The following is a 27,836-nucleotide window of genomic DNA, read 5'->3' as shown; positions in this document are numbered from 1 at the left end:
TAGGTTTTGGTTTAGGTATGGCACACGGTAAGAGTTGGTCGTATAGCTTTATAGGTTAGATTTTTGTTTTTTTTTTCTGGTCAATTGTCTATAGATAGGTTAGATGAAAGTACATTTTAACGCGCAAGCGTCTTTTCTAGAACAGTTTTAAGCATTTATATTATTATTTGTAAATCGTAATGACTGTTAGTCTGTTACCATGCATTAGGTAAAATATAACGTGGCGTAAAATAGAAAATTACAACGTAAAATACAAAAAGCACAGTGAAGGAAGAGGTAGACACTGTTGTTAGTAAAAGGAAAGGAAGAGATAGACTAATGGGCTTATTTAACAGTGTCCAACTTGATAATGAATGGACCTCAAGCCCACTATAGTATTAGATTTCTGAATAAGTTAAGCACGTAGCGATAATGCCATAAATTGAAAGTTGGATGATCCTATAAATTTTCCTAAATGCAATGACGTTGGCAGATTTTGACAAAATTCATCAATTTTTTATTTATTTTAGCCATCTTCAGAATTTGGATTGAGCCCATGCTTGATACTGACCTCATCGCTATATATGAGATGAGATTTTTCTTCCAGATAATGTTAGGTTATCTCGAACCCTTAGACGATCTCATGTTTCTCTCTTGTAACACTTATGTCATCTCATCCCACACGTATTTGAATTATATATGTAAAGAAAAGTAATAAGAAAAGTTATTTGACAAGTATACTAATCGGCTAATCCAACTGAATAAGATTGTTTTTTTAGGTTTATCAAAAAAAAAAAAAAGATTGTTTTTTTACGAATAATGCAGTCATACTATCCTACTTTTCAAACTGTAATCAGTTCAAGAACTTTATCTCACCAATGCTAATCTCAAAAATCGTAAGATTCCGCTACAAAACAACTTGAAATTTCGTTTGGCATATAGCCATATATCTTGATTTTAATGTATTATAAATTTATAATATTGATGGCTTTTAGTTTTACTAACAATATTGCAGCCAAACTAGTCCTCTCCGGACAGTTACATGCTGGCAAATTGAATGATTTTATAATTGCGTTTTTATCTGAGACCAAAGTTAAGGTTCTGATTTTTAAGATGATATGATGACATCAAAATATTTGGATTCAGGAACATATGTGGTATAATAAACTAATAGAAATTCCGTTTGCACTTAATTTTGTGCCTTCATATATTATAATGCCACCATGAGATTTCTCTATATTTAACCCAAGATGGAGTAAAAATATAAGTCATCTCAGAACCATATAAATGTTAGATGGAGGTAAGCATCTTCGAACGTCAAATGTAGCCCATTTCAAAAGGGATCAGCTGGTAAGATCATAATCTAAATCAAATAAAGAAGTAAGAGAATTTGTCAGCACCCTCCACACTTAATTAGACTACGACAATTTTTTTTCTTTCCTAAACTGTAAATATCATTAACTATATGAGCAGTTTATCTTTTATAAGAGAAAGATTTTTACATACATTTTTCTTAGCAAAAATTGAATAAAAACAAGAACTGGGGTAGTTGATCAATGAGATTTGAGATAGAACTAACTTAGATTATGGTGAGCTAAAACATGTGCAGACTGACCAGCTCAACCACATTTAAGTTCTTAAGTCCACAAAATCATGGTCATTCAAAGCCCGCTCATATAAGACTTGATCTACCATAAGATGACCAATCATATCAGAGGAGTCATACTCTCAACAGATTTTGAGCACAAAGTTGCGTACACAATCAAAGACCAGACCAAACAATGCATAGAAAAGACCTGAATTCAAGCATTTTCTTTTGAAAAATTAAAGCAGAAATTGTTAGTTGGCGTTCATAATGGAAGAGTAACTAATATGAGTGCTTGCTTACCTCAAGCAATGAAGCGTAAAAATGACGACGGTACGGATCAAAATGAAAGAGCCCAAAATAATATTCCAAGAGGACAAGTTGTTGAGTGGGCAAGTGAAGTTGAAAGGAGGATGAGTATCATCCAAAAAGAATGTTTTATTACAAACCTTAGAAAGAATACTACAAGGAAGATATTTTATATGAAAAAGTTGGAGAAGAATACAGTCCATATCTTAATATTTTGTTACTATAGCTTATGAAAATAATAGATTTAAGAAAAAAATAGATGACAAACAATTATAATAATATAATAGATTAAGATCCGCGCCTTGCGCGAGATAAACATTATATATATAAATTATTTTATGTATTATATGTTCTTACATATTATGAAATAATAAATATATATTGAATAATTAAAATTCAATAACTATTACATATAGAATTAAATTGGTGCGAACATATAAATCAATTTTATTAATCCAAACAATTTTTTAAAAAATTTGATAGGATATGTAATTAAATTTAAATGATATTAACATACATAGTATATTTTTAATATTAATGTCTATTAAATGATGTTTTCTACTCATATGTTTTTTTATAATGTGTATCTTTAATAGCAAAAACTTTAAATTACTGATAACAAAATTTTCATTGTGAGATTAATAATTTTAGTAATTTATAATTTTTTAAAAAAATATCAATGTTAGTTCAAAACTTTTATCAAAAAAAAATTATTCAATATGGTTTATAGTTTAATTTAGAATGATATATATACATATATTAAAAATCTTAATAAAATTTAATTAGAATTTTATTTATATATGATTTTGTAATCATTTGTATTTTGTCATAACAAAAATTTTAAACCATGGATCGCAAAATTTGAATGTGAGACTTTTAACAGTTTGTAATTTATAGTCGTTTTTTAAAATTTAAAATATAACATATACAGAAAAAATTTAAATTTTTATAATATGGTTATTGTGATTTTTTAAATTATTTTGATAGTTTAAAATTAAACAATTTTGATAGAAGATATATTATTTTTTATCAGATCTTTATTATTCAAAATCATTAATTGTCATATATACTTTAGCCACATTAGGCAATTCCATAATCTTTATTTAATGAAATAATAAATGACATTAATGATGAATTTATTGTTAGTTTAATAAAAAGCTTATAATATAATTAGATGGACTAACATATTTCTCTAATAATTCTAAGAATCATCCTAATGATGACACGTGGCTACAAAAAGAAGTTGTAATGTTTCACAAATAATATATAGGGGATTGATACATACAATTAAAAACATAGTGAGTGGAGAGGAATACGAGAAGTTAAACAATGTCCAAAACAAAGGAGCAGAAGATGCTTTAAGGCGCATATGTCGTCTCTAATATTCATCGATGAGATCTTCTCAAGATTTGGAATTTGTCCACTTGTACTACTTACCCAAATGTTAAATATATAAACAAGAACACCTGAGTATCTTCGTAAAGGTTCTCATCAACCATTCTCGTGGTTAAAGCATGACTTCCGTTAGTAATATTTCGTCTATATATTAAAATATAAGACAACAAAATGTTGAAATCTTTTGATGAAGAAACTAAAAGTACATTGTGTTGATGTGTTTTGGTGAATGTTATATTCTAACTTACTTTCTTACAGAATTATTTTAAACACTTTCTCTTTTTTTTGTTCAACATGTAAACACATTCTTAAAACCAATTTATTATGGTTTAGATTTTTTTTTTTTTGAAAAAGAAAATATTTTTTATATATGGAAAAAGGAAAAAGCTATTTCGTTCTACATTCAGCATCCATGCTATAGAGTTTTGTATCTAAATTCTATAAATAAAATAAAAATGCTCAAACTCATGAAATTCTTACAAAAAGAGTGGTCTGCAAGAAAAGCAGTTGCTCAAGTTTACTTAGGTTTAAAAATCAAGCAATCTTTTTTATCCCCTTATTAGTAAAGAAGGGCAAAGCAAATATTCTTAGAATAAAAATATATATCTGGTACGATGACGATATCAATGTAGCCGAACCTAATTCTTATGGTTTTCAAAGAATGTTATTGTGGTCAGGGTCGAAGAAGAAGATGTTTTAGACGACTAATCTCTCATTATTAAGCCAAAACACTTTTTAATTAGTATTATATTGCACTCTGATATATGTCTTCTATTGGAGGAATCTAATTTAAAGCTAAAAGCCATATATGTATGTATGTATGTATGTATGTATGTATGTATGTATGTATGTATGTATGTATGTATGTATGTATGTATGTATGTATGTATGTATGTATGTATGTATGTATGTATGTATGTATGTATGTATGTATGTATGTATGTATGTATGTATGTATGTATGTATGTATGTATGTATGTATGTATGTATGTATGTATGTATGTATGTATGTATGTATGTATGTATGTATGTATGTATGTATGTATGTATGTATGTATGTATGTATGTATGTATGTATGTATGTATGTATGTATGTATGTATGTATGTATGTATGTATGTATGTATGTATGTATGTATGTATGTATGTATGTATGTATGTATGTATGTATGTATGTATGTATGTATGTATGTATGTATAAGGGGTTTGATTTTTACTACTCATTTACTGAAGCCTGCACGGGTTTATATCCTTCTCAACAGATGCTCCCCACGAGCCAATATGTAATAGTATAGCTCACATGATTACATTACCAAATTTGTTATAAGAGCCATGAGACGAATCCGTGAAAGAAGTGAGATATATGGTGTTTCTTTTATGACTATATTGAAAAGACATATCACTATACAGCTACACCAATGAACGCGTAGAGAACCTATCAATCATACAAACAAAAAAATCAATCAAAATGGATGGAAATCACAAGAAAGCATCAAACATAATCTAACAATCTCATGTGTTTAAAATAAGCATCGGATGCTACAATCTAATAGTGTTAGATCACATCAAAAGCCTTAAAGAGGTATTAAGCATGGTTACTGCATTAGTCTCTACTGTACGGCTAGTAGCCTCTTATATTTTTTCTTTACTGTAAACAAAGGAGGAACGAAGCCTCTTATATTTTTTCCTACTGCATGGGCAAGGAATCTCAGATTTCATTGGATTGTTTCACATCTCAGGTTTCATTGGATTGTTTCACAATTGTGTACCTTCGCTAAGACTTTATGTGGTTGCTAAAAAAAATAGTTACTCTTCAAAGTATATATTCGTCCAACTGGATTAACCCCACAACATGCTTTTTTCTTCCTATATATAAGGAGCTTCTCACTCTCTCAACTAACCAAATCAACTCATACATACATCTTTCTTCTTTTACTCCCTCCAAAGAAACCAGATTTCCATTTTCAAAACACTCTTTTCGATCTTTTACTAAATGGCTTCCAACTCCATGAGTTCTAACACTTCTTGGACGCGTAAGGAGAACAAACTATTTGAAAGGGCTTTGGCTATATATGAGCAGGACACTCCTGACCGATGGCATAACATTGCTAGAGCAGTTGGTGGGAAATCAGCTGAAGAAGTAAGGAGACACTACGAGCTCCTCGTAAGGGATGTCAATGACATTGAGTCAGGGCGTTATCCGCATCCTACTTACCGTTCAAATGGAAACTGAAAGCATTTACGCTACTCAAAAAGGTGCCGCTCACAACTATTAATATGCATGACATTATTATCTTAAAGTGTAGACATGCAATATATATTTTGTTATGTTTCTATCTTATTTCACTGCCTACCTAGATCTGCTTATTCAAACCAATCATACAATAAAATGAAAAGAAAATATATCTTAACGTACGATCTATAATAGTAAACGCCACTGTTTGTTTGTTTCCCATTTCTATGAACTGTCCCAACTTCTGAAAGTGGGGACAACAAGCGAATCTAGTAACAGAGAAATACAAAAGCTCGTTTTGTCTAGTTCTTGAAATTGATCGTTAGGACATTATCTCCATGCTTGTTACTATTATATTCATAAGAGCATGATTAACCCAGGCTTTTAATTTGGGGTTCTTAACTTATGATTTGACATTTTTTTGTTTTTTTTTTTTTACATTTTTCGGCTAAAAATATATTACTTGAAAACTTTTTTGCCTAAGAATAAAAAAGAAAATCAAAGTCACAACTGATGATACGTAATAACATGTCCCATGTCTCTTGTCTTAAGCGTTGCAAAAATCTCCATTGCCTAAGTTATGTAACATGGTTATCAATATCCTTGCCTAATTTTAATATCTACCTCTTTTTAGTCTTTAACTTCTAATTTCATCTGGATTTTATATATTTATTGCAGGTTACTCTGAAACCAACATGATTCGAAAACCAGAAACAAACAGAGAGGATCTAAACGAAGATATATCTAATGTATTTACGTCTATTGTGTTATATATATACGACTATGTAAGAATTTTCTGCTTTCATGCTAATATTGATGAATCAACGTGAGTTTCACATGAACCAACTCGTTCGTTGGAACTCTATTTAATATCATACAAATCACACATAATCCAACTAACCAACAAGATCGAACGATTCAGAACATAATTTGCATTCACTTTTGCACTCACCTCGCCGTTTTGGCGCCCAGCTTGATGATAATTTCCATGGATATCAAGAGAGCATAGTTGATGGTGATCATTAAATAAAAAATTAGAGAAACTACTTTCTTAGACGGATTAATTAATCTATGGTGGATGGTTTTCGTTTGGTTCTCATGGGATACACGCGTCCTTATGCACCCGAAAAAGTTTTTGCAATGGCATGTAATTTGAATATCTACTTATATAAAAGAGGTTAAATCTTACACTATCATAATATAATTGTCACAAAAATGTGCAATATTTTTTATTTCGAAAAATGTTAAATTAATTCAACCAAAAATACATTTTACAAGGAAAGTTGCTTGTTCGAGAGTGAGACGAAAACCAAATTTAGCTTTACATCACAATAGAGGGTTATCCAAAAGAGAACCATGTTTCCATGGCCCTTTGAGTGTGTAATGTATTAATGTTGGCTGTGTAAAATAAATAAATATAGGAACGCAGGAACAACATAGCGTTGACACTTGACATAAGCGACTACTAAAAAGAGTGAAAAGGAAAATTAAGTAACAAAAATGTTAAGGTTTAATACTACTATAAGTTTTACACCAAAAGTAAAAGTCAAGATGAGAGGTCCACAATTGAGCTAATGCACCTTTTGTCACTTTTGGGTATTATTCGTTTGTACCAAAACAAAAATGTAAGTAATATGTATACTTTTCTCAAAGGAAAATGAGGTATATATCGCCTTTTCTGTAATATTTTAGAGCACATGCCTTGTATATTCTACATACGTCGCAAAATTGCGACCCATATGAACCATGACGAAGAATTGGAATTATTCATTTCACTATAATCTAAATTCAAATTAGTTCAAGAGAATATAAAGGTACACGTACTATATTTTCTCTGAAAAAGAGGGATAATATTCTGCAACATCTTACTTTCACACCGCTTGTTTTGTATATATTCCCGGCAAAGAACTGCGACCCATACAAAACATAATGAAAAACTAGATCACTATAAATTTAACAATTGGAGTGTTGATCTAGAACAAAATGGTGTGGTTGTGGTTGGAATTGAACCGTTTAAAACAATTAAGATCATTTCGTAGTTTATTACCATGACCTAGACAAAAAAAAATGTTTCATCACATGAACTTGAAGTCTCAAACACCGAGCCATTGGTTCAACATTCATATTCATATCACAACAAATAAGATACATAAATTGCAAATGGACAAGGATTAATAAAATTTATTGGTTAGGAATAAATTATATATAGTACAATTAAGTGGATTAGACTTTTTCTTAAAATATATAAGGTAGTGGATAATAATTAGCATTGTTAAACTTATAACTTCGCAAGTACGTACGTTCGAATAATCTCTATGTACACTAAGCTTAAATGGTGTGTGTTTTTAAGTATACCATCGAGAATATTCAACTAAATTCAGTATTTGGTAGTTTTAATTATATGAATGTGGATTGTGGAATATTTCTTGTATTTTAAATCATTATAGAGCAATTATAGCTTACGTTTATTTTTATACATGAGTAAACAAAATGAATCGTACGAATATTTTTTTCCGTGGCCGAGTGGAGAACAAAATTTAGTCACAAATTTCAAACAAATCTTAATTTAAATCAGTGGTTACTGAAGCAAATAATCATCCAACTGGTTCGACAGAAGTATAATTCCGCCCGTTGACATATGCAACTTTTTCATCACTACGTTACGTTTTTGTTGTTAGTTCAGGCCGGTCCATAAAATCCTCCGAGTGATGACTGACCGGGTTATTAGATATTTGATAGCATGCAGTTCATGATATATAGTATGGCTTATATTAGTGTTATCTCTACATCATTACTCGGATTCAAACATACATAATACTCAGACTCTTTGAGACGTTTGACGTATATCATCCAAAATTACATTAATATGATAATTAGACACATCAAAGTATTCATGTTGTTAGTCACATGTCATTAGCCTGGTCAGATTAGCTTAGAGAGTAGAAGAAAGTATACATGTACACGGTTCACATTTACACATCTGAATAGAGGAATTTTCCCTTTGTTCGATATCTTCTACTAAGACATAAACACACAATCGATAGAATGAATCCAAACATTAGTTACACGATGATTTGAATCAAAAGATGGATTTAACAAAAAATTCACATGGTCGTGAAGATGTAAAACTAAGTTTAGGCTGTGGCCCAATTCACGGCCCATATTTAATTAAGGCCCACGTTTTAAGATTATTCTCCAAGCAATGTACATTCGGAAAAGAAATTTTCATTTTTTATAAAAACTCTCTCTTCCGCTTAAACCCTAAGAGCTTAGCCACCACCGTGGGGTTTATCGTCGCCGGCGAACCCAGAAATCGACCGTCAAAGTTTTAGCCTTTAGCTCTGTTTCTCAATCTCAGAAAAAGGGTTCTTCTCAAATCTCTTCCTTGGCGTTTGTTGATAAACCAATGGCTAGATGGTTTCCTTTCTTCTCTTCTCCTCCGTCAGATTCTCCGGCGAATCAATCCTCGTCTGAGTCCAAACCAGAGCGCGATGAGCCCAAAGGCTCGGGCTTTGATCCCGAGGCTCTGGAGAGAGCTGCGAAGGCTCTTAGAGAGATCAACAGCTCTCCTCACTCCAAACAGGTAACCTGGCAAAGAAGGGTCTTTTCGTAATTTACGGAATTAGAGTTCTTGTTTCTTGATCAGGTGTTTGATCTCATGAGGAAGCAAGAGAAAACTCGATTAGCTGAGTCAGCAGCTGACAAGTCTCGTAACGATGCTATTCGAGCACACAGTGATATTGTGAGTGTTACAAATGATCATAAGCCTTTAGATATGTAATAATATGATTTGTTTGAAAATGTGCAGGAGAGACAGCAGAGATTAGCAGAGGCACAGAGAAGCCTTTTGCAGACAGAAGCACTAACCAAAGCTCAGACTCTTCGGTACGAGGATGAGTTAGCCAGAAAGAGGCAGCAGACAGATCACGAAGCGCAGAGACATCACAACGTCGAGTTGGTGAGGATGCAAGAGGAGTCTTCCATGAGGAAAGAGAGATCGAGGATCTCAACAGAAGAGCAGATCCAAGCTCAGCAACGCCAGACCGAGAAAGAGAGAGCTGAGCTCGAGCGAGAGACCATTCGAGTCAAAGCCATGGCTGAAGCTGAAGGGAGGGCTCACGAGGCCAAGCTTACCGAGGATCAGAACAGAAGGCTGCTTATGGAGAGGATAAACGGTGAGAGGGAGAAGTGGCTTGCTGCAATCAACACCATGTTTGGTCACATCGAAGGAGGGTTCAGGACTCTGTTAACGGATCGGAATAAGCTGATTGTGGCTGTTGGTGGTGCTACAGCGTTGGCTGCAGGTGTTTACACTACTCGGTATGCTTCTCCTAACTGTTTCTGAAACAGTCTTGTTTGACTCTAGTGGATGCTATTAGGCCTGGGCATTTCGGGTATTGGTTCGAGTATTTTGGGTGGCGGGCTAGAAGATCCATTTACTATCTGACATATTTTTGGTTCGGCTAGTTTCGGGTTCGGATTTGTTTGGATAGTAAAACTAGGAACCGAAAAATATCTAGAAAAAATTGGTTCTCATTTGTTTGGTTATTTCAAGTAATTCGGATAAAATATAGGTATAATATCAAATAATTACGATGATTTGAATAAAATCTCGGATATTTTGGATTATGTCGGTTATTTCGGATATAGCAATATAAGAACCATTCGGATATTTAAAGGATTTCGGTCGGTTCCGTTTTTGGGTATTTCGGTTCCGGTTCGGTTCTTCGGTTCTGTTTTTTTTTTTTTGCCCTGGCCTAGATGCTATACTCTTTGATAATCTTTTTAACTTAATCTGTTTGGTGATTCTTTTGTGTGTTTAACAGTGAGGGAGCTAGAGTCACATGGGGATACATTAACAGGATGCTTGGCCAACCATCACTTATCAGAGAATCTTCAATGGGTAGGTTTCCATTGGCAGGCACAATGTCTCAGCTGAAAAACAGAATCTCAGGGGCAGCAGCCTTATCTGCAGCCAAAGGATCAAAGCCGCTTGACAATGTAATTCTCCATCCTTCTTTAAAGAAGCGAATCGAGCATCTGGCTAGAGCTACATCGAACACCAAGTCACACCAAGCACCGTTCCGCAACATGATGTTTTATGGACCTCCTGGTACTGGTAAAACTATGGTGGCAAGAGAAATAGCTCGAAAATCGGTAAGCAGCCATTCCCCAAGGGAAGCCTCACTTATGTTTTAAATGCCTTCTTCTTTTGACATTATTGTATTTGCTGCAGGGTCTGGATTATGCTATGATGACAGGAGGAGATGTTGCTCCTTTGGGATCACAAGCTGTTACTAAAATCCATCAGATATTTGATTGGGCTAAGACGTCTAACAAAGGTTTACTTCTTTTCATTGATGAAGCTGATGCTTTCCTATGCGAGTAAGATCCCTCCCTCTCTCTCTCTCTCTCTCTCTCTCTCTTGTTTACTAACAGTAAGATGACTCTGATGATTGCTTGTTTTATGCAGACGTAACAGCGTTTACATGAGTGAGGCTCAGCGTAGTGCTCTGAACGCTTTACTCTTCAGAACCGGTGATCAGTCCCGAGACATTGTTCTCGTCTTGGCTACCAACAGACCTGGAGATCTCGACAGTGCGGTTACAGACAGGATAGATGAAGTCATTGAGTTCCCACTTCCAGGTGAAGAGGAACGTTTCAAGCTACTCAACCTCTATCTCAATAACTACTTGAAGAAGAATGAAGAGAACAGAGATACAAAGCCTAAATGGAGTCATTTGTTTAAGAAGCTGTCACAGAAGATTAGAGTTGAAGATGACTTGACTGATAAAGTGATCTCCGAGGCTGCGAGGAAGACTGAAGGATTCTCTGGCCGTGAGATCGCAAAGCTTGTGGCTGGAGTACAAGCTGGAGTGTACGGAAGGAAGGACTGCGTGTTGGATTCTCAGCTTTTTAAAGAGATTGTTGAGTATAAAGTTGAAGAGCATCACCAGAGGATTAGGCTTGCTTCTGAAGGTTGTCAGCCATTACTCTTCTCTTAAGCCATTCTTTTTGGTTTATATTTGTTATTTACTAATTTAAAAAATCACAAATCCAATTTTTTTTTTTTAGTAAAAATATTGTGCTTAAACAATTTGGATTCTTATTTTAAAGATTTTCTACGGAAGCAAGAAATTTGTTGAGAAGTTTGTTGTAGATAAATGGTCTTTCCAGTTGCACCAAGTGACCTCCATTCTTTATACTTTCCATGCTTGTTATTTCTCCCAATTTTCTGCATTATGTAAATATGAAATGGACATAAATAAAGCTAATTTTCTGTAAAATAAGTTGAGAAAATATAACAATTATGAAAGAAAATAAAAATCGATTAGTAGAAACTCACATTCGCAGATCTTTCGCAAATTCAAGACTGAAGAATTGATCATTTTCGCCCCACAAAAGATGTATTTTCTGCAAGAGATATATATTAAGAAATGTGTAAAATTATTTTCATATGATTTTGATAAATTAGCTTTATATAGAGCAGATTTTTGGCTCCCACTAGTCGGTCGTATGGGTTTGCTTCTTAAAAATAACTATCTTTTTCTGAGGGAAGCTAGTAACCAACTATATTAAAAATGAATTGAAAGAAGAAAAAAAAGAACTTTAATAGCATATAATATTAAATTACCTGAGGAAAACTTGGGAATGTATTGTCATTACTGATGACTAGAGCTTCTAAGAGTTCAGCCCTTTCTTTCCTATTAGTAAACATTGTCTGTGCGAATAATCACACTGGTTACATATGATTTTGGAAATGCAAAAATTTCACCGTGAAACTTCTATAACTTAATAATATTGGGACTACACCAAAACTATATTTTTTTATTAATTTATAAAAATATTAATTTATCGATATACTAATTGAACCAAAAATTCAATTTGAACTATAAAATTATTCTCCATCCGGATACAAATGTATGATGTTCTATTTTTTTATTTTGTATACAAATGTATGATGTTTTAAGATATAATTAATGTATTTATTTTTAAAATTTAAACATAAATTAAAAGTAAAATTATGAGTGGTGAAACTTTATTGATATAACCAAAAAGTAACAACTAAAATAGTGTATTTATTGTTTTTAATATGTGTGCAAAACTTTAAACATCATACGTTTAAATCCAAAAAAAATATTATTTTATAGAGATTTTTAGTGTATATTAATTTATAGAGTATTAATTTAAAGAAGTGATACTGTAAGTAGTTGTTTATAACGTCATCGTCCATGATTAAACATCTGTATATTATATATCTGATTATAAAAGAACTTTCTGAAAATAAAATACCTGATGCACCTTAAGGTAATCTTTTAGTGGCCAACTTGGGAGCCAGATGCGTTTATGCATAGCTAAGGAGAGAAGAAACTTAAGTCCTTTAACCGTTTTGGGTAACAAGACATCCGAAACTGAACTAAACCCAAACCGGTTCACATTCGAGTCAGTCATAACCGGAGGAGAACCAGACACCACTAAAGCCTTAACCATGTCCCCATGCAACTCCGCAATCTTGAACGCCACAACGCCACCGTAGCTAAACCCGACCGGAACAAACGTTTTCACGCCAAGGATACGCATAGCCTTTACCAAACACTCGGCTTGAAACTCCGGTGACCGGTCCGGTTTATCGGTGTACGACTTACCGAAGAAGGGCAAGTCCGGTATATAAACAGAGTATCTCTTTGATAAAGAACGAACCTGTAACGCCCAAGTCATCACTCCATCGCCGGCAAAACCATGTATGAGTAACACGGCCGGTTTATCGCCGGTTTTCTTTGGTAACCAGAAATGAATATTGGTTCCTGGTTCGATTTCTACGGTGTAGGGAACAATGCCGGCTGATTTTACGATCATGCACATCGAGGATCTTAGTGCAACCACCAAGTTCACCATTATAAAGCTATCGAAATTCTCTCTTTAATTTTTTTCCTCTCACGACTTCGTCTCTTAGCTTAGAGATATGTTTAGAGTGATAATTCAGTAGTTTTTAAAGAGATATATATATATATATATATATATATATATATGTTCTCAAATCAAAGGAAACGATTGATGGATGTGATCGTAAATTAATGATATGGGGACCAAACAATGCAATGTACTGCAACATGCAATCATAATCTCCTGGTCAATGTTAATACACTTTCAATCACATGCCACAACTGTATAATATATCGATCCTTATAGTTATATTGTACTAGATCCATGTGAGCTGTCACCAGTTCTCTTAATAACTAGCATAACATTATAGGCTTTACCTTGTTTTACTTTTTTGCCAAGGTAAATCTTATTTGGATCTAAATCTTTTGTAATAAGTTACAAACCCGTTCCTATTAAATGGTAATTCACATTTTGGCAAAAAAAAAAATATTGTACTAGATCCATGTTTGAGTTTTTTCGGTAATTCTTTTATAGACATGTGCATGAGAACTTAGATTTTAAGTGATGTGTATTATTGAAAATATTAACGCACAAGAAGGAGAAAAATTTGAATTTTAAAATAAGAATAAAAGTTTGTCACGTTTTCCTAAAGCTTTTCTCGTCCTGGGATTTTCATGAATTTATGAGATGGCCCCGTGGGCGTGGATGATCCAACTGCTACCGACGCTATCTCTTGATCCCATATCTTCTCCTTAAAGTCACCCATCTAGTCTGCATACTCTTTGTACCTAACATTATCATGATGGCATTAAATTCCATGCCTGGCCTCCAACTTACAGTTTAACATACTATATAGCAAAAAAAAAAAATACTATATAGCATATTAGCCTATTAGAGATATATATCTCACATCGGAAATTCTAAAGGACATTAAGTAATATATAAAAGATTAGAACCAATCCACTAATTATCAATTGATTTTAAATTAGAAGTCTATAATTAACCTGTATCTAACATAGCACGAGCTGATATGTAACTCGCGCAGCGTCAAGCTGGATAGGCTCGAAGATCGTTGATTCCACGAAGAATGACCGTTCGACCAGGACTCGATAACCGTTGATTCCTAAGAATGGTCGTTCAAGCAAGGGTACTTGGTAAATCGTCGATTCCGAAGAATACCGAAGACAAGGAAAAAGAACTGAAAGTTATAGAGTTTTTCTTACTCAATATATCGATAATCTTTACAAACTATAGACCAAGCTATTTATACTAAGCTAAAGAGATCGTGACCGTATTTCCTACATTCTAGCCTACACGATTTACACTTATCTTTATAACTGATACAATGATTAAATAAAATAGAAACTTGATGAACACTTAATCTCCGTAACGTGTTTCTTATCAAGCCCACGGCCCATAGTAGATTCATGCGCTGCATCAGTACCAATGATAGGTACAATAACAAGTACAAAACTAAATTTAAATTGATTGTATGTATGTTTTAGTTATTAAAATTAATTATTATGATAATAATCTTTTACAAAATCTGGCTCGAATTCCACCAAATATTACATATATTGATCGTAACAGAAAAAAAATCAAACAAACCAAACCAAATGATTATTCACTTTTGAGATAAATATTTCATATATATATATCAAGATTAAGTATAACTTAATAACATCCTAAGATGTGTTTATTGAATGAGTTTTTCTTCAGAATGAACGGATGCAAGAAACTTTTTGAGGCGCCTATTGTAAACACAAGGCCTTTCCAGTTGCACCAAATGACCTGCCTTCTTTATGCTTTCTATTGTTGCGTTCTCACCTAATTCTCTGGAAATACCAACAACGACAAAAATTAGGAACAATACAAATCAATCAATTCAAATGGTAGAAAATATGACTAAATGTTATGGATAGCCTTCGAACTTACGTTTTCATGTTTTTAGCTAACTCGAAGTCAAAGATTTGATCACTTTCACCCCACAATAAATGTATTTTCTGCATGCATACACACACACAAAAAAGAAGATCAAACCTAAATAATTTTGTTCTATGGATCTGTGATACAATTTCGTAGCTAGAATTTAGGACCATTTTTCACTCGGATTTTCAACTATAGTAAGAGTTATAAGATTGACAGATGTTGTTACAATGTAATTTTTTTTTTCTTTTGCAATGTAATTAATTTGATAGGACGGATTTGAAAACTTATTTATGCGTACCCATGGGAAATGAGGTATTGTCACGTCCTTGTTGCTGACTTCAACAGCCTCTAATAATTCAGCTCTTTCTTTCCTGTTGTTGAACATCACCTACCAATAAAAAAAAAATTCTGAGCACGTACATTCACATTACTGAACAATGTTTCTTTTCAACATTTTTTGTCCTATAATAGTTAAGAAAATAAACTATAGTAATTCTAAATAACTAAAACACTTATCATTGGTAGACACATAGATCTTATAGTCACCCAAATATAGATACGAGAGTTAGTTAAGACTTAAGAGTAGTTGAACAAGTTATATCTAAACTACCAAATCATATTATCTAGCTATATATATATATATATATCAATAATCTGTTTTCATCATTTCGTTCTAGAAAATGTTAGGTGAACAAATAAATTAGAGTGAAATAATGTTAACTTCTACTAGTCTACTACTGAAAATTAAATTAGTGAAAGATAATTGACAAAAAATACTGTGTTCTGAAGCCTAAGTGTAGTAAGCGTAATTAATGTGTACGCATAAATTCCTAGGTTAATAAGAAGAGGGACGTCTATTGTATGTGGACAACCTTTAGATTTTGTATTAGCAAAATTATCCATAAATTGTGTAGTTACCATTACCAAGTTCGGATATTTGATATAAAGAGGCAAGATACTTCGCGAGGCCCACCTAACTCTCACAATCACTTCATAGGGAGGAATGTGATTCATATGAATCTTAATGTATAATCATTTAAAAATTATTATTGATATTTTGTTATCATTAAGCCTAAGAATGATTCTGAGGCAAACTAAATTCTTAAAATGATAGATATATAAGTTTTCACGACACTAGAAAATATTTATTCATAATGAAAAACTTATGTCTGAACAATGTGATATGGTGTAAAAGTCCTTCAAAAATGAAATGGAAATGACATAGCGAAACACCAGACGAACTCTTATAACTAACTAAAACGTGGAAATACATTCGTATAAAATGTCGATCGTTAATCTTGTAAGAGTCGCAGAAAGGGTTATAACACCCATTTTCACTAAACAGATAGCATAAGTAAAAATAAGTACCTCAATGAAGTCTTTGAACAATCGTTTGGGAAACCACAAGGGTTTATGCACGGCAATGGTGAAGAGAGCCTTAAGTTCCTTAACCGAAGTCGGTAACAAGAGTTCCTTGGAAGAACTAAACCCTAACCGGTTCAAGCTCGACTCACTAATGGAGTCGGTCATCGCGAGTATCGAACCGGACACAACCATTGCCCTAACCATCTCCGGGTAAGCCTCGGCAATCTTGAAAGCCACCATGCCACCGTAGCTAAACCCTACGGGAACAAATTTATCCACACCGAGGATACGAAGCCCCTTGACCAAACAGTTGGCTTGAAACGCCGGAGACCGGTCAGAGTTATCGGAGTAGGAACCACCGAAAAAGAGGAGGTCCGGTATGTAAACCGAGTACTTCTTGGATAATGCACCGACTTGAAACTGCCACGTTACGATTCCTTCAGCTGCGAAGCCGTGGATTAATAAAATCGCCGGTTTGGTTGGTTTATCCGGTTTGGCTGGTTTTCCGGTACGGGATTTCTTCTTTAGGATTTCTTTAGGAACCCAAAAGTTCATCTTTGTTCCTGGTTCGATCTCTAAAGTGTAGGGAACGACACCGGCCATTTTCATAAGACCGTTCAGCAATGGCTTTTGTGCCTCGACCCAGTTGACCATTGTGCTACTGCTGTTTTTTGGCTCTCTCTTTTTTTTTTGGTGGAAAGATGAGTGATTTCAGAAGGATTCGAAGCAACATTATATAAGCTTTGTTTTTTCGTGTGTGTGTGTGTGTGTTTTAACGCAACTTGTGAAATTGGGTTTGGAATTTATTTTAATATATGTGTTTGGTGTTAGGTTGTTATCTTGGTTATCTAATTTTCCTTTATTCACTCCTCTAAGTAGAAGAATACTTCTAGAAACTAAGATGGTCAAGTTGATCAAATGACTAATTCATGTTTAAAAATTTATTTAAAATCACGTTTAATAAAATATTAATACGATCATGGTGATTCATTAGTCAATTCTAGTTAGAGAATATATGTTTGTCACGATAATACATTATGCTTTCTGAAATTTCAAACTATTATACAGAAATATATGTTTTTTAATTTTAAATTAAAAGACAATTTACATGAAAAAGAACAAATTAAATGCATGGGTGCTAAAAAAATTTAAAGATGCATCGGTGCTTTTTTGGGAAAAAAATTTAGGAATTAACCAGAAGAAAAGGACAAGGTGAAATATACTCCCTCTAATTTCCCCTCTTTGGTAGGGTCTGTCTTTTTTGGGAGAAATTTAATTTTCTCACTACCATCTACAAATGCAGCTTTTGCGGTTATTATCGGTTGTTGGCGTTTTACAACAATCGTTCAAACCGTTATGAACTGCTTCAAAACACTTTAAACCTCATAAATTTAAAAGCTGGTTTCGGCTACTGTTTGCGGTTGCGGGAGAATAATTTTTTTTAAAACAATATAAATACAAAAATAAAAATATTCAATAGAAAATTGAAATTGAAATTATAAAAATACTAAAATATATCTATTATATTTTAATTAATATTATAACATTTTAAAATAAAAATATTTTCTATAATTTTTAAAAATTTAAAACTATAACTTTCTACATATAATTTTTATATTTATTATAATATTATGATTTTGATATTTTTATAATTATATAAAATGTAAATATTGTTAATTTATTATTTAACAGCTATTGTGTTTGGTAGTTAACCAATTTAAATATTGGTCAAAGGCCATGGCCATTTTAGGGTAATTGTTTTTTTTTGGTTGGAGTATCAGACCTAATTAGTTACAGTTAGACGGAGAACCGGTGGATGGGGGTCTATTTTACTTTTCATGGAGTAGTTTAGACAACCTGCATTTCCTACTTCCGTCGTTATATTGAATTTTTTTTATTTCCTCGTACAGAAATATTGCGTACCGTATAAGTATTATATTTATGATTTTCAAACATTATAGTAAGCATAAAAATTTGTCTTTGGTAAGCTTTTCTTTTGTTTGTCTTTGGCAGACAAACTAAGCGTAGGTATGCATAGAATATGGCATTGGCGGTGGTCCCTTCTAATCTCCCAAATTACGTTAATTAACTTTTGAATTTTCTCCGGACTTTGGATGAGGTAAAATTAAATGGGCTTAAGCCGAATATAAAGCACAACTTATGTTCGGTTATATTCTTAACGCTCCAAATGGTGACCAAAGAAATGAATGGGAATAGCTAATTCCTTAGCATTTCTTACCATTTTTACCATTTACAAAGAATATTTGTTACCTATGATTTCTTAACATTCCTTAACATTCCTTAAGATTTAAGGAATAAAAGATTACAATTTTTCCTTGACAAATTAGGAGAGGAATTAATTTTCCTTCTATTTTATTCCCTTTTATTCTTTTTTCATATTCCTTCTATTCCTTTTCTGATAAACTCAAAAATGAAGAGCGGAATATTATAAAATCTTACCTTTTTATATAAATAATTTTTTTAAACGAATTTGACGAATGTTTTGGTATGTAATTGACATTGTAATACATCAGATATCATAAAAATGAGGTACCATTTGATCAAATTTTTAATACAAATTTTTTATTTACTTTAGAACTCGATCTTCTGAGAAAGAAAGTATATACATCTATCTATCTATATATATAAAGTTGGTTTTTTCACTTCTTATGACATGTGGAAAAGGGATTTGTTGACATGTGTCTTCATGTTTTTTTTTGTATTTTAAGTCCTTCTTCTTTTAAATTATTACAATTTACTCCAATAAATTTCTAATTGTGTACAATCTAATCATTCTCGCACTTATTGGTCCGAAATAAATAAAATAATATAAATATATTTTAAATTTTAAATTTATTAATAACTAAAAATACATAAACTTTCACCATTTTATTATTTTTTAACTAATTTTTAATATTTTATTTACAAATTATATATTTATTAATAATCAAACTAAGAATAAGAAATTAGAGCACGAACACAAATAACCAAGAAAACGAGACAGATGGAGAATAATAACGAAAGGCCAAAGCCACCAAGAAGCAGGAAGATATATGCTTAAAGCACCAGAATTACAACTAGTACCTAAAAGGTAAGAAACATCTCATAAACTAAACACGAACATACAAGACGACCATGCAAGTGAAAAAACACAAACCTCTTGATAGAAAAGACCAAAGCTCCAAGAGACTAACTCCGCACACCTATACCAAATGAAACATGGAAAGAAAAGAAACAACTTGAGGAAGGGAGAATGGAAGACAACCACCAAAAAATCAGAAACTAAACTTGAGACCAAAAATTACCTTCCAAGCCCACATAGCATACACGAACGAAAACATTATCTAAACCTCGAGTGGCAAACATGGTGAAAGGGAGAGCCACCAGAGATGCGATGAAAGCTGCAAAGAGATGCGAGAATAGTGAGGGAAAGAGAGACGAAACGAAATCAGCAAACTATGGAGCCACCCTCGAGCTATGAAAGAGAGCATAGAAGTCAGAACACCAAAACCTAGATCTTGAAAACCAAGACGAGCAAAAACTATTGACGGTAAGCCAACGACGAGGAATAAAACATCAAAGACGACTAAACTCTGACCCAACCAAGGAGATGCAATTCCTAACATCAGCTGAAATCTAAAGAAAAAGATGAGCCATCAATATTGACTGGAACAGCCTACAATACCGTGAGAATCAACCGAACAACTGAAAACTCAGAAATCTGATCTACAACAAATACTATATAATCTCACAGCTGAAGAATCCAAAGAAAAACAAGAGAAAGAAGTGAGTCTTTTTCCGGTGATGGTGAGAAGCACCGCACACTAGAAAGGTAAAGAACTACATAGACGGTGACGGCTCAAGTCAAAATATGGAAAGAGGACAAAAAATATCTTAAAAGTTTTAATTTTCAAAAATATGAAAAAAATATAATACAATTTTGACGTTGAAACCGTTAATCTTAGAATTAATCAACAAATGCGTAGATGCAAAGTTATTGAAATTCAATATTCTTTCACGTTAGAGGTTCACTTCACTATTAACAAGTACTGTACACACAATAACACATTATTCAAAAAACAAACACAAAATATATTAACCTATCACCTAATACTACATAACACATTAAAAATATCAAATAATGTTCTTAACAAATAAAAACGACAAAATAATTACATTATCTAAAAAATCTCTTCTTAACAATAATAAAACACGCGGACACCCCCCTTGTGATGTTATATTTTTGATTATCTCTAGGAAAACTTAAAAATATTATAACTGATAAATCTTCTTGTTCTACATTCCTGGAAACATGAACATCTAGACAATTCAAGTCCGATATAATTTGTTCTGCCGTTTAAATATTAGGAATGCAGAAAAGTCATTATTCTACGTCCCTGGAAATATCTAGACAATTCAAATCGATTTTTGTTCTGGCGTTTAAATATCTACAAGACTACAAATCAAATAGAAATAAAGCTTTTATATGACAGTGAAAGGCGTTATGAAAAGGATAAATATTATTCACATGGAGTGGAAACAACAGTGTTATACAGAGACTGAGAGAAGTAGCCAAATTCATCGCAAAATTCCAAGACAATTAGGGCCATAATACGACAAACATTCATCTTGTCCACCATGCAGTCAGCAGATATATATATATATATATTTTTTTTTTTATTAACCAGCGGGTATCCTAGGTCCATGAAGAAGTCCATACTAATCCACAAGAGGAGGTGCAGCCCACAGATAGACCCTTTCTTCGGGTATTCAAATGAGCCCTAAAACATAGACTCATATCCGTGTTAGATGACCAAGATAATTGTGATTTAGTTTCTCACAACAGGTAGATCGAACCTAAAACGTGTTGGCGTCTCAGTCTCTTTACCACTCGACCACCACTCGACCACGATCACGGTCAGTCAGCAGATATTTTGTTCAAGATTAAACGCTTAATATAATACGTGCAAAAAAATCAAGGAAGATATGTATAACATGGTGAAAATCACAAATCTTGAATCACGGTCAAAGTAGGACACACATGAGAAAAAGGTTAAAAAGTACCTGAGTATACGTATCATTAGTTGATTACCCGAGAGAATATTCAAAAAGTCATGAAAAGAAAACACAAGTAGCTTCATACGAAATTTAATTTTAAAAAAACTTACACAAAGACTATAAAATTAAATATATATGTAAAGAAAATGAAAATAAAATGAAAATTTAAGACTTTCTCCTTTTTTTTGTTTTGGCTAAAAGGTATCCAAGGCCAAAACTCTTATGGGGAAAAGATATGAAACGGTCATATATAACTCATCACATCGTACAATCATGGACAAGTCTGGTCCGGTCGGCAACGTTAAGCCTCCAAGACAAGAAGGGATCGGTCGTGATATCATGGCTCTCTCTGACGTCATCAACGAAAGAATATTTGTTGTTGTTCGCCGGCGAGTAATAAGGAACTCTTTGCGTATTTTGCTGTTGGTGGTGAGTCCAAGGCGACGTTGATGCACAATAATGATTATTATTACTGTTGTTATTATAATAGTTATCTGCACCTCCGTGATGATCCGATGCCGGAACACCAAAAGCCGTTAGTCCTCCACCGGAAGTAGAGTTTCCGGCTGCCGACGTACGTCTTTCTTCCTTCTTGAATCGGATTCCACACGCATTGCACAGTGACTGGCCAAATTAAAAATCATAAAGTTATAATCAATATATTTTCATAAGCTACAAAATGGACTAATAGTCGGTAGTGTAATATCGAACAAAAGTGGTAATGGTATATTATAGGATGCTTTTTTTAAAGTGTGGTATTTAAAGCTGCCATCTCGAGTTTCAATATTCACAAGATGACTTCATTGATTTATACTTATATTTGGTCGAAATAAATAATGGATCTAAAAGTTTGGATAAGCCGAAAAATAAAATAGACTAATAGTATATGGTTTGTAACGATTAGTGATGCAATGGCTACATGTTATATACCTTGGGACCACTTGGACCGTTTCTCCAAAGAGGAGTAGAAGTGGTGTCACAGTTAGCGCAGCGGCGAGCAACTAAGTTGTTTCCGCCGCCTCCACCGGCTTTCTTGCCACCGTGCAAGAAGTCCCATGAGCCTAAGGGGTTGGAGATATTGTTCGAAGTATGAGTAGAGAATCTACGGTCATCGTCGTCGTTGAAGAGGCGAGTAGAGGGAGTTCCAAGGGAGAGAGTGCAGTCAACAGAAGCATAAGGCGAGGAGTGATGATGGACGACATCATTTTCAGAGGAGAAGAACATTGACAAACCCATCACTATAGGTAGGTAAATGATTTTAAGGAAAATCGTATTTCGAGAGATGAAAAGGAGGTGTGTCTGTGTGTGTGTGTTTCGTGTGGTGATTATAAGGAAACGGTGAAAGAGTACTCAGCTAATAAAATACAAAGGAGTCCACGTTGCTGTTGTGAAGTGGAGACAGGAGTGAGTATTTATAGAACTTTGGTACGTAAGTACTCGACAAAAAGACCAAAATTTGGTCCCGGTGTTATGTATGTAATGTATTACTCGATCCATATTGTTTTCTTTCCTGTTCTTTAGATTAATTTAGATGAGTATATATATATATATATATATATATATATATATATATATATATGCTCCTTTAATTTGTCTAAAAAAGATATTACAAAAAATATTTAAATATGTGTTGGCCGGGTCCTTGGTTCAGTTCTAATAAAAGACTTTTGTTGATGTTACATACGTTATATATTTCCATGGGATTACAATTTTCTGGATAGTATTCCAAATAATAACTCTAATAATTTAAGAATAGTGAGCTTTTTGCGATTAGTAATTGATTTTGATTTACCTGTTCTATTATTATTATTCCGTTTATTTAAGTCAATTTATATTTGAATACTTATGGTACAATTTTATTGCATTCCTACGTGATTTGTTAGAATGTACTATACAAAAAATAACTTAATCTATAAAACTGTACATCATTGAACGTAGCGAAAACAATTATGATATCTTTTCACCGTTCCGTATTCATTTTGTTTCATTAACGATATTGTTTTCCCACTAACACTGATTTTTAAAAATGTAGTATATACAGATATGCTATTATTAAGTCAGCAAGTAGATGATAATAACTGAAGTTCAAAGATAATTACTTTTGGACCAGAAGAAAATTAGAAATAAAAAATCACACAATATTTTCAGTATTGTTTAGATATATTTCACTCTAAAACAATACTTTTAGTACGGACGAAATTGTTTAACACTGCTAAGCAAACTACAGTGTTATAATTAATTAATAAAAAGAGATTGTTAACAATTAAAAAGTAAGAAATAATAATGACAAGTTCAATCTGCAGACAAAGTGGAGGGAGAGAGATAGAGAATGTAGAAAAAAAAGAGGACCACGTGACTTGGGATGTCACGGTCTTCAAAGGATCTGGTCTCTTCTCCGATCACGATCATCTCCAAACCCGAATCTCTCAGTCCCCTTCTTCCACACGTTGTCGCTTGCTTCACCGCGTCGACGTGTTATACTCTCAGTTTTGCATGAGACTTTTATGTCCTTGTGATGATAACGTTCACCGCACTAAATTATGTTCTAGTATCACGCATTCTAATATGTGATTTAATATGACTCGTTCATTCTAATTTTTTCTTATCGGATGTCCCCGAAGGGACATGTTCATTCTAATTTATGTCGTTCAGAAACCGTCTTTTAAATTCCACATTCAAAAATATAGCAACATCTTCTCTATATGCATGCAACACTAATTTCTAATGTAATCTTAGATGAAATGTCATGAATTAACCAAGTTGCTTTGGTCTAGTGGTACAGGAGCTCCAGCTGGAGTGCCCGCCCCTAGATTCGAGCCTTGGCCACTGCGGAATTTACATGTGGGCTGCAACACCCGAGACCGAAGACCGTTACACGGTGAGCCACATGGTGACGCCCTGGCAGCGTCCTTGCTCACTTCGGTCTCTAGTCTGGACCACCTCGGTGGGGCCAGGATACTCGGTTAGAAAAAAAAAAAAAAAAAAATGTCATGAATTTCAAAACAAAAGTGGAATTCAGAATATGAATCAGCTGGTCTTTTACCACTCTATAGAAACACTGTCGAGATAGTATTTAATTTTATTAACCTTTTTTAACAGAAAAGAAGAGTGTCGAAATTTCACTCAAAAGATAGTATTTACAATTACAACCAATGAATGTTAAACTAAATACTCACGCGTACTTCAGTCGTTGCGAACTTTGTATGCATTTAAACATTAACGTTGTCACGATTGTGGCAAATGCATGAGATATCTTAATCGCCAAGGTCGGTACTTTTAAGGAGCTAACGAATAAAACTAGCCAATGCTCGAGTTAGAAGTGACATATTAAAGGGATAAAGGTAAAGGTGACCCAAGTGAGATACTTTACAATGTTTTTAAAAGCAATAACATTGTGTTCTTTCTTTAGCTTGGCGAGAGATAGATCTATTGGTTAGTCAAAGAAGCAACCTCCAACTCAAATATAAATTATAAAATAAAAGGTTACAAAGAGAATGAACCCTTCAAATGAATACACTATGTAGCTCTATAAAAGATCTTATATTCTTCATTGCTTATCTTTTTTTTTAGTTGGATCAAATCACGTTGTAATTACGTTACTAACAGATCCATATTGTTGTTTTTTTTTGTTTTGCACAAAGTAAAAAGTAATATAGAGAATATATATAGTTCTACAAAACGCAAAACAGCTGAGTTTGATCTAAGTGGAAAACAGATTAAATCAAAAGGGTAAGTAGACTCATTACCGATAAACAAAATCAGATTCTCAAGTAAGATTTCGAACTGCCATTTTTTAGTTTTAAATTGACATTTTATTTTATCGTATTTTATAAGTTAAAAACATCTTATTTGTGGTGATCATAATTATGATTATTAACACACTCCCCATAATACGTTTGTAGCCGGATCGTCATTCGCGAAATCAATTTCTAATGTGTTATGTCGATTTTGGTTCAACATAACATATTAAGTTATACAAATTTTCATTTTCTTTTAATCGGAAAGAAGGGTACTCTAAATGCGGTGTCATCAACTTATAGTATTTGTTATTGACCATATCCAGTGAGTTTATAGTTTAACGAAAACAATCAACTGAGTTTCACATCACGATAAATACAATAATCTTTTTTGAGGGCGTGTACCGCCAAACATGAACAGACAAAAACATGTGTGACCAGAAAGGGTATAACACTATGAATATTAAGATGAAACATCAGGAATGGGGCTTAGAGAGAGAGAGCGAACAAAGAGAATCAGATCGGTCTTGAGATTGGTGTTATTTTGTTCAATTAAGACGACCACACCGCTTTCCCAAAGATGCTTCTCTCTCAAATACACATAACTTGACACTTTGCTTCGTGACACACGAAACCTAACTATTACCCCAAGACACTAAGTGTTCGACTTTGTAATTGTCATGTCTCTCAACTCACGTGACTTCTAATCTATAACCTCCATTTGCATGTATTTTATAAGTAAGTGGTTTAGTAAAGCACGTTGCTTCCTATATATAAAATCATGTGCCAAGGTTGTGCATACAAGCAAAAAGTAATTAATAACCAAATACAAGGTACGATGTAACGTGGTTTAGTTACAGATTTAGCAAAGCTAACGTGAGCTTTTCTTTAGGTGTTCAATTAAGACGACCACACCGCTTTCCCAAAGATGCTTCTCTCTCAAATACACATAACTTGACACTTTGCTTCGTGACACACGAAACCTAACTATTACCCCAAGACACTAAGTGTTCGACTTTGTAATTGTCATGTCTCTCAACTCACGTGACTTCTAATCTATAACCTCCATTTGCATGTATTTTATAAGTAAGTGGTTTAGTAAAGCACGTTGCTTCCTATATATAAAATCATGTGCCAAGGTTGTGCATACAAGCAAAAAGTAATTAATAACCAAATACAAGGTACGATGTAACGTGGTTTAGTTACAGATTTAGCAAAGCTAACGTGAGCTTTTCTTTAGGCCGTACCGTATCCAAAGATGAAAGAAGAATGAAAGAAAAAAAAAAAATACTATACATCAAAGGCAACAAGATCCAACTGGAATGTCTTTTTTCTTTGAATATAATGTCTGTGTTGTGTCGTTTTACCGATTGTCCCTTTAGATTACTCGACCATATATGTCATTTCACTTACTAATAATCATTTAAAATAAAATATTTTATATTAGCTAAATCTATTTTTACTTTAAGAACATGAATTACCTCACATGATTTCCAGTAACCAACAAAAAAGCATCTAATAAAACAATAAAATATTTTTAAATTTTGAAATGAGTATAACTATATGCTTTCAGTCTAAAGCTTAACAAATTTTATTTGTGATTTTAAAATAATATTGGAAATTAGAAATCCGCTTTAAACTACTTCATTAGTTGTAAATGGACCACTGTATTATCAAAAAAATTCACAATAAAAATCTTTTCTAATTTTTGTCAATATTTAAAAATATTTTGGTGTTTTTTTAAACGGTTTTTTTTAATAAATACATCTATATTATGAAATGTAAATATTATACACTAAAATTAATAATAACAAGAAAAAGAAAAATAAAATCTTTTTATTGGACTCAATAAACCCTTGAGTTTTTTTTCCTTAAAAATATCCAAGAAAAAAAAAACAAAGAGGTTTATAACACTCAATCTGATTGCTTAAACCTTACTTCTTGTGTCCTAACTTTAATCTGCCCATACTGAAAAAGATCTCTTTACTTCTTTTGTAGTTCACATGGATCAAAATCTACCGGTGTGGTTCACATAGTCAATATGAATCTGTAAAGTTGATGACAAAAAAAAAATACTAAAAAAAGACAACGATGACGAGTGAATAATGAATTACTCAATGAGGAACTCGCATCAAAACATAATACATATTTTACTACTATAAAACAATCATCATAACATATAAACTTAGATACTAACAACCACACAACTTGGTTTCGTTTCCAAGTTGTAGCATACATATTCTTGCCTACTAAGCAAGACATTCATATAGTCATCCTCGTGATGACTTTCATATATCTTTGGGTTCAGCCATAATCGTGATGATACTATCCTCGTGATAGCTAAGAACCTCATGAGTGGAGGC

At 33.0% G+C, this 27,836-nt stretch overlaps 5 protein-coding genes across 6 annotated transcripts; 2 read left to right on the top strand and 3 right to left on the bottom strand.

Annotated features, from left to right (window-relative positions):
- Positions 1 to 5,182: 5,182 nt before the first annotated feature.
- Positions 5,183 to 6,342, top strand: LOC106296996 (protein RADIALIS-like 3). The gene is made up of 2 exons (XM_013733273.1): positions 5,183 to 5,523; positions 6,179 to 6,342. Exon 1 carries the CDS (start codon positions 5,261 to 5,263, stop codon positions 5,498 to 5,500), a length of 240 nt encoding a protein of 79 aa, XP_013588727.1. The 5' UTR covers positions 5,183 to 5,260; the 3' UTR covers positions 5,501 to 5,523; positions 6,179 to 6,342.
- A 2,564-nt stretch (positions 6,343 to 8,906) lies between these two features.
- Positions 8,907 to 11,605, top strand: LOC106300414 (ATPase family AAA domain-containing protein 3C). Its single transcript, XM_013736585.1, has 6 exons — positions 8,907 to 9,083; positions 9,147 to 9,242; positions 9,309 to 9,820; positions 10,327 to 10,657; positions 10,737 to 10,885; positions 10,974 to 11,605. Exons 1-6 carry the CDS (start codon positions 8,907 to 8,909, stop codon positions 11,503 to 11,505), a joined length of 1,797 nt encoding a protein of 598 aa, XP_013592039.1. The 3' UTR covers positions 11,506 to 11,605.
- LOC106300504 (monoacylglycerol lipase ABHD6-like) lies at positions 11,520 to 13,468 on the bottom strand. 2 transcript variants are annotated; one of them, XM_013736694.1, is made up of 4 exons: positions 12,794 to 13,468; positions 12,135 to 12,221; positions 11,847 to 11,914; positions 11,520 to 11,735 (listed from the first exon to the last, which is right to left on the bottom strand). In XM_013736694.1, the coding sequence occupies exons 1-4, from the start codon at positions 13,394 to 13,396 to the stop codon at positions 11,612 to 11,614; spliced, it is 882 nt and encodes a 293-aa protein (XP_013592148.1). In that variant the 5' UTR covers positions 13,397 to 13,468; the 3' UTR covers positions 11,520 to 11,611. The 2 variants fall into 2 exon arrangements, with proteins under 2 accessions (XP_013592148.1, XP_013592221.1); XM_013736767.1 differs by having other exon boundaries at positions 12,803 to 13,468.
- Positions 13,469 to 14,967: 1,499 nt separating this feature from the next.
- On the bottom strand, positions 14,968 to 17,390 carry LOC106296503 (monoacylglycerol lipase ABHD6-like). Its single transcript, XM_013732652.1, has 4 exons — positions 16,682 to 17,390; positions 15,612 to 15,701; positions 15,320 to 15,387; positions 14,968 to 15,219 (listed from the first exon to the last, which is right to left on the bottom strand). Exons 1-4 carry the CDS (start codon positions 17,330 to 17,332, stop codon positions 15,081 to 15,083), a joined length of 948 nt encoding a protein of 315 aa, XP_013588106.1. The 5' UTR covers positions 17,333 to 17,390; the 3' UTR covers positions 14,968 to 15,080.
- Positions 17,391 to 21,887: 4,497 nt separating this feature from the next.
- LOC106298191 (GATA transcription factor 19-like) lies at positions 21,888 to 23,106 on the bottom strand. The gene is made up of 2 exons (XM_013734271.1): positions 22,667 to 23,106; positions 21,888 to 22,360 (listed from the first exon to the last, which is right to left on the bottom strand). Exons 1-2 carry the CDS (start codon positions 22,970 to 22,972, stop codon positions 21,995 to 21,997), a joined length of 672 nt encoding a protein of 223 aa, XP_013589725.1. The 5' UTR covers positions 22,973 to 23,106; the 3' UTR covers positions 21,888 to 21,994.
- Positions 23,107 to 27,836: the final 4,730 nt, after the last annotated feature.

Source organism: Brassica oleracea, chromosome C1 (genome assembly GCF_000695525.1).
Source record: "Brassica oleracea var. oleracea cultivar TO1000 chromosome C1, BOL, whole genome shotgun sequence".
In the NCBI taxonomy this organism is placed as follows: domain Eukaryota; kingdom Viridiplantae; phylum Streptophyta; class Magnoliopsida; order Brassicales; family Brassicaceae; genus Brassica; species Brassica oleracea.
The sequence above is the reverse complement of the archived record's forward strand: the minus strand, read 5'-3'. Positions and strand labels throughout refer to the sequence as shown.

What these genes read in the sequence shown, in the direction of transcription:
- LOC106296996 (XM_013733273.1), top strand. Translation starts at nt 5,261, where the DNA reads ATGGCTTCCAACTCCATGAGTTCTAACACTTCTTGGACGCGTAAGGAG.
- LOC106300414 (XM_013736585.1), top strand. Translation starts at nt 8,907, where the DNA reads ATGGCTAGATGGTTTCCTTTCTTCTCTTCTCCTCCGTCAGATTCTCCG. An exon ending in TTCGAGCACACAGTGATATT is followed by an intron (nt 9,243 to 9,308) that starts GTGAGTGTTACA and finishes GAAAATGTGCAG; the next exon opens with GAGAGACAGCAGAGATTAGC. An exon ending in GAGAAATAGCTCGAAAATCG is followed by an intron (nt 10,658 to 10,736) that starts GTAAGCAGCCAT and finishes TATTTGCTGCAG; the next exon opens with GGTCTGGATTATGCTATGAT.
- LOC106300504 (XM_013736694.1), bottom strand. Translation starts at nt 13,396, where the DNA reads ATGGTGAACTTGGTGGTTGCACTAAGATCCTCGATGTGCATGATCGTA. An exon ending in CATTCCCAAGTTTTCCTCAG is followed by an intron (nt 11,915 to 12,134) that starts GTAATTTAATAT and finishes TATCTCTTGCAG; the next exon opens with AAAATACATCTTTTGTGGGG. An exon ending in TTTGCGAAAGATCTGCGAAT is followed by an intron (nt 11,736 to 11,846) that starts GTGAGTTTCTAC and finishes TACATAATGCAG; the next exon opens with AAAATTGGGAGAAATAACAA.
- LOC106296503 (XM_013732652.1), bottom strand. Translation starts at nt 17,332, where the DNA reads ATGGTCAACTGGGTCGAGGCACAAAAGCCATTGCTGAACGGTCTTATG. An exon ending in CAATACCTCATTTCCCATGG is followed by an intron (nt 15,388 to 15,611) that starts GTACGCATAAAT and finishes GTATGCATGCAG; the next exon opens with AAAATACATTTATTGTGGGG. An exon ending in TTAGCTAAAAACATGAAAAC is followed by an intron (nt 15,220 to 15,319) that starts GTAAGTTCGAAG and finishes TGGTATTTCCAG; the next exon opens with AGAATTAGGTGAGAACGCAA.
- LOC106298191 (XM_013734271.1), bottom strand. Translation starts at nt 22,972, where the DNA reads ATGGGTTTGTCAATGTTCTTCTCCTCTGAAAATGATGTCGTCCATCAT. An exon ending in ACGGTCCAAGTGGTCCCAAG is followed by an intron (nt 22,361 to 22,666) that starts GTATATAACATG and finishes TAATTTGGCCAG; the next exon opens with TCACTGTGCAATGCGTGTGG.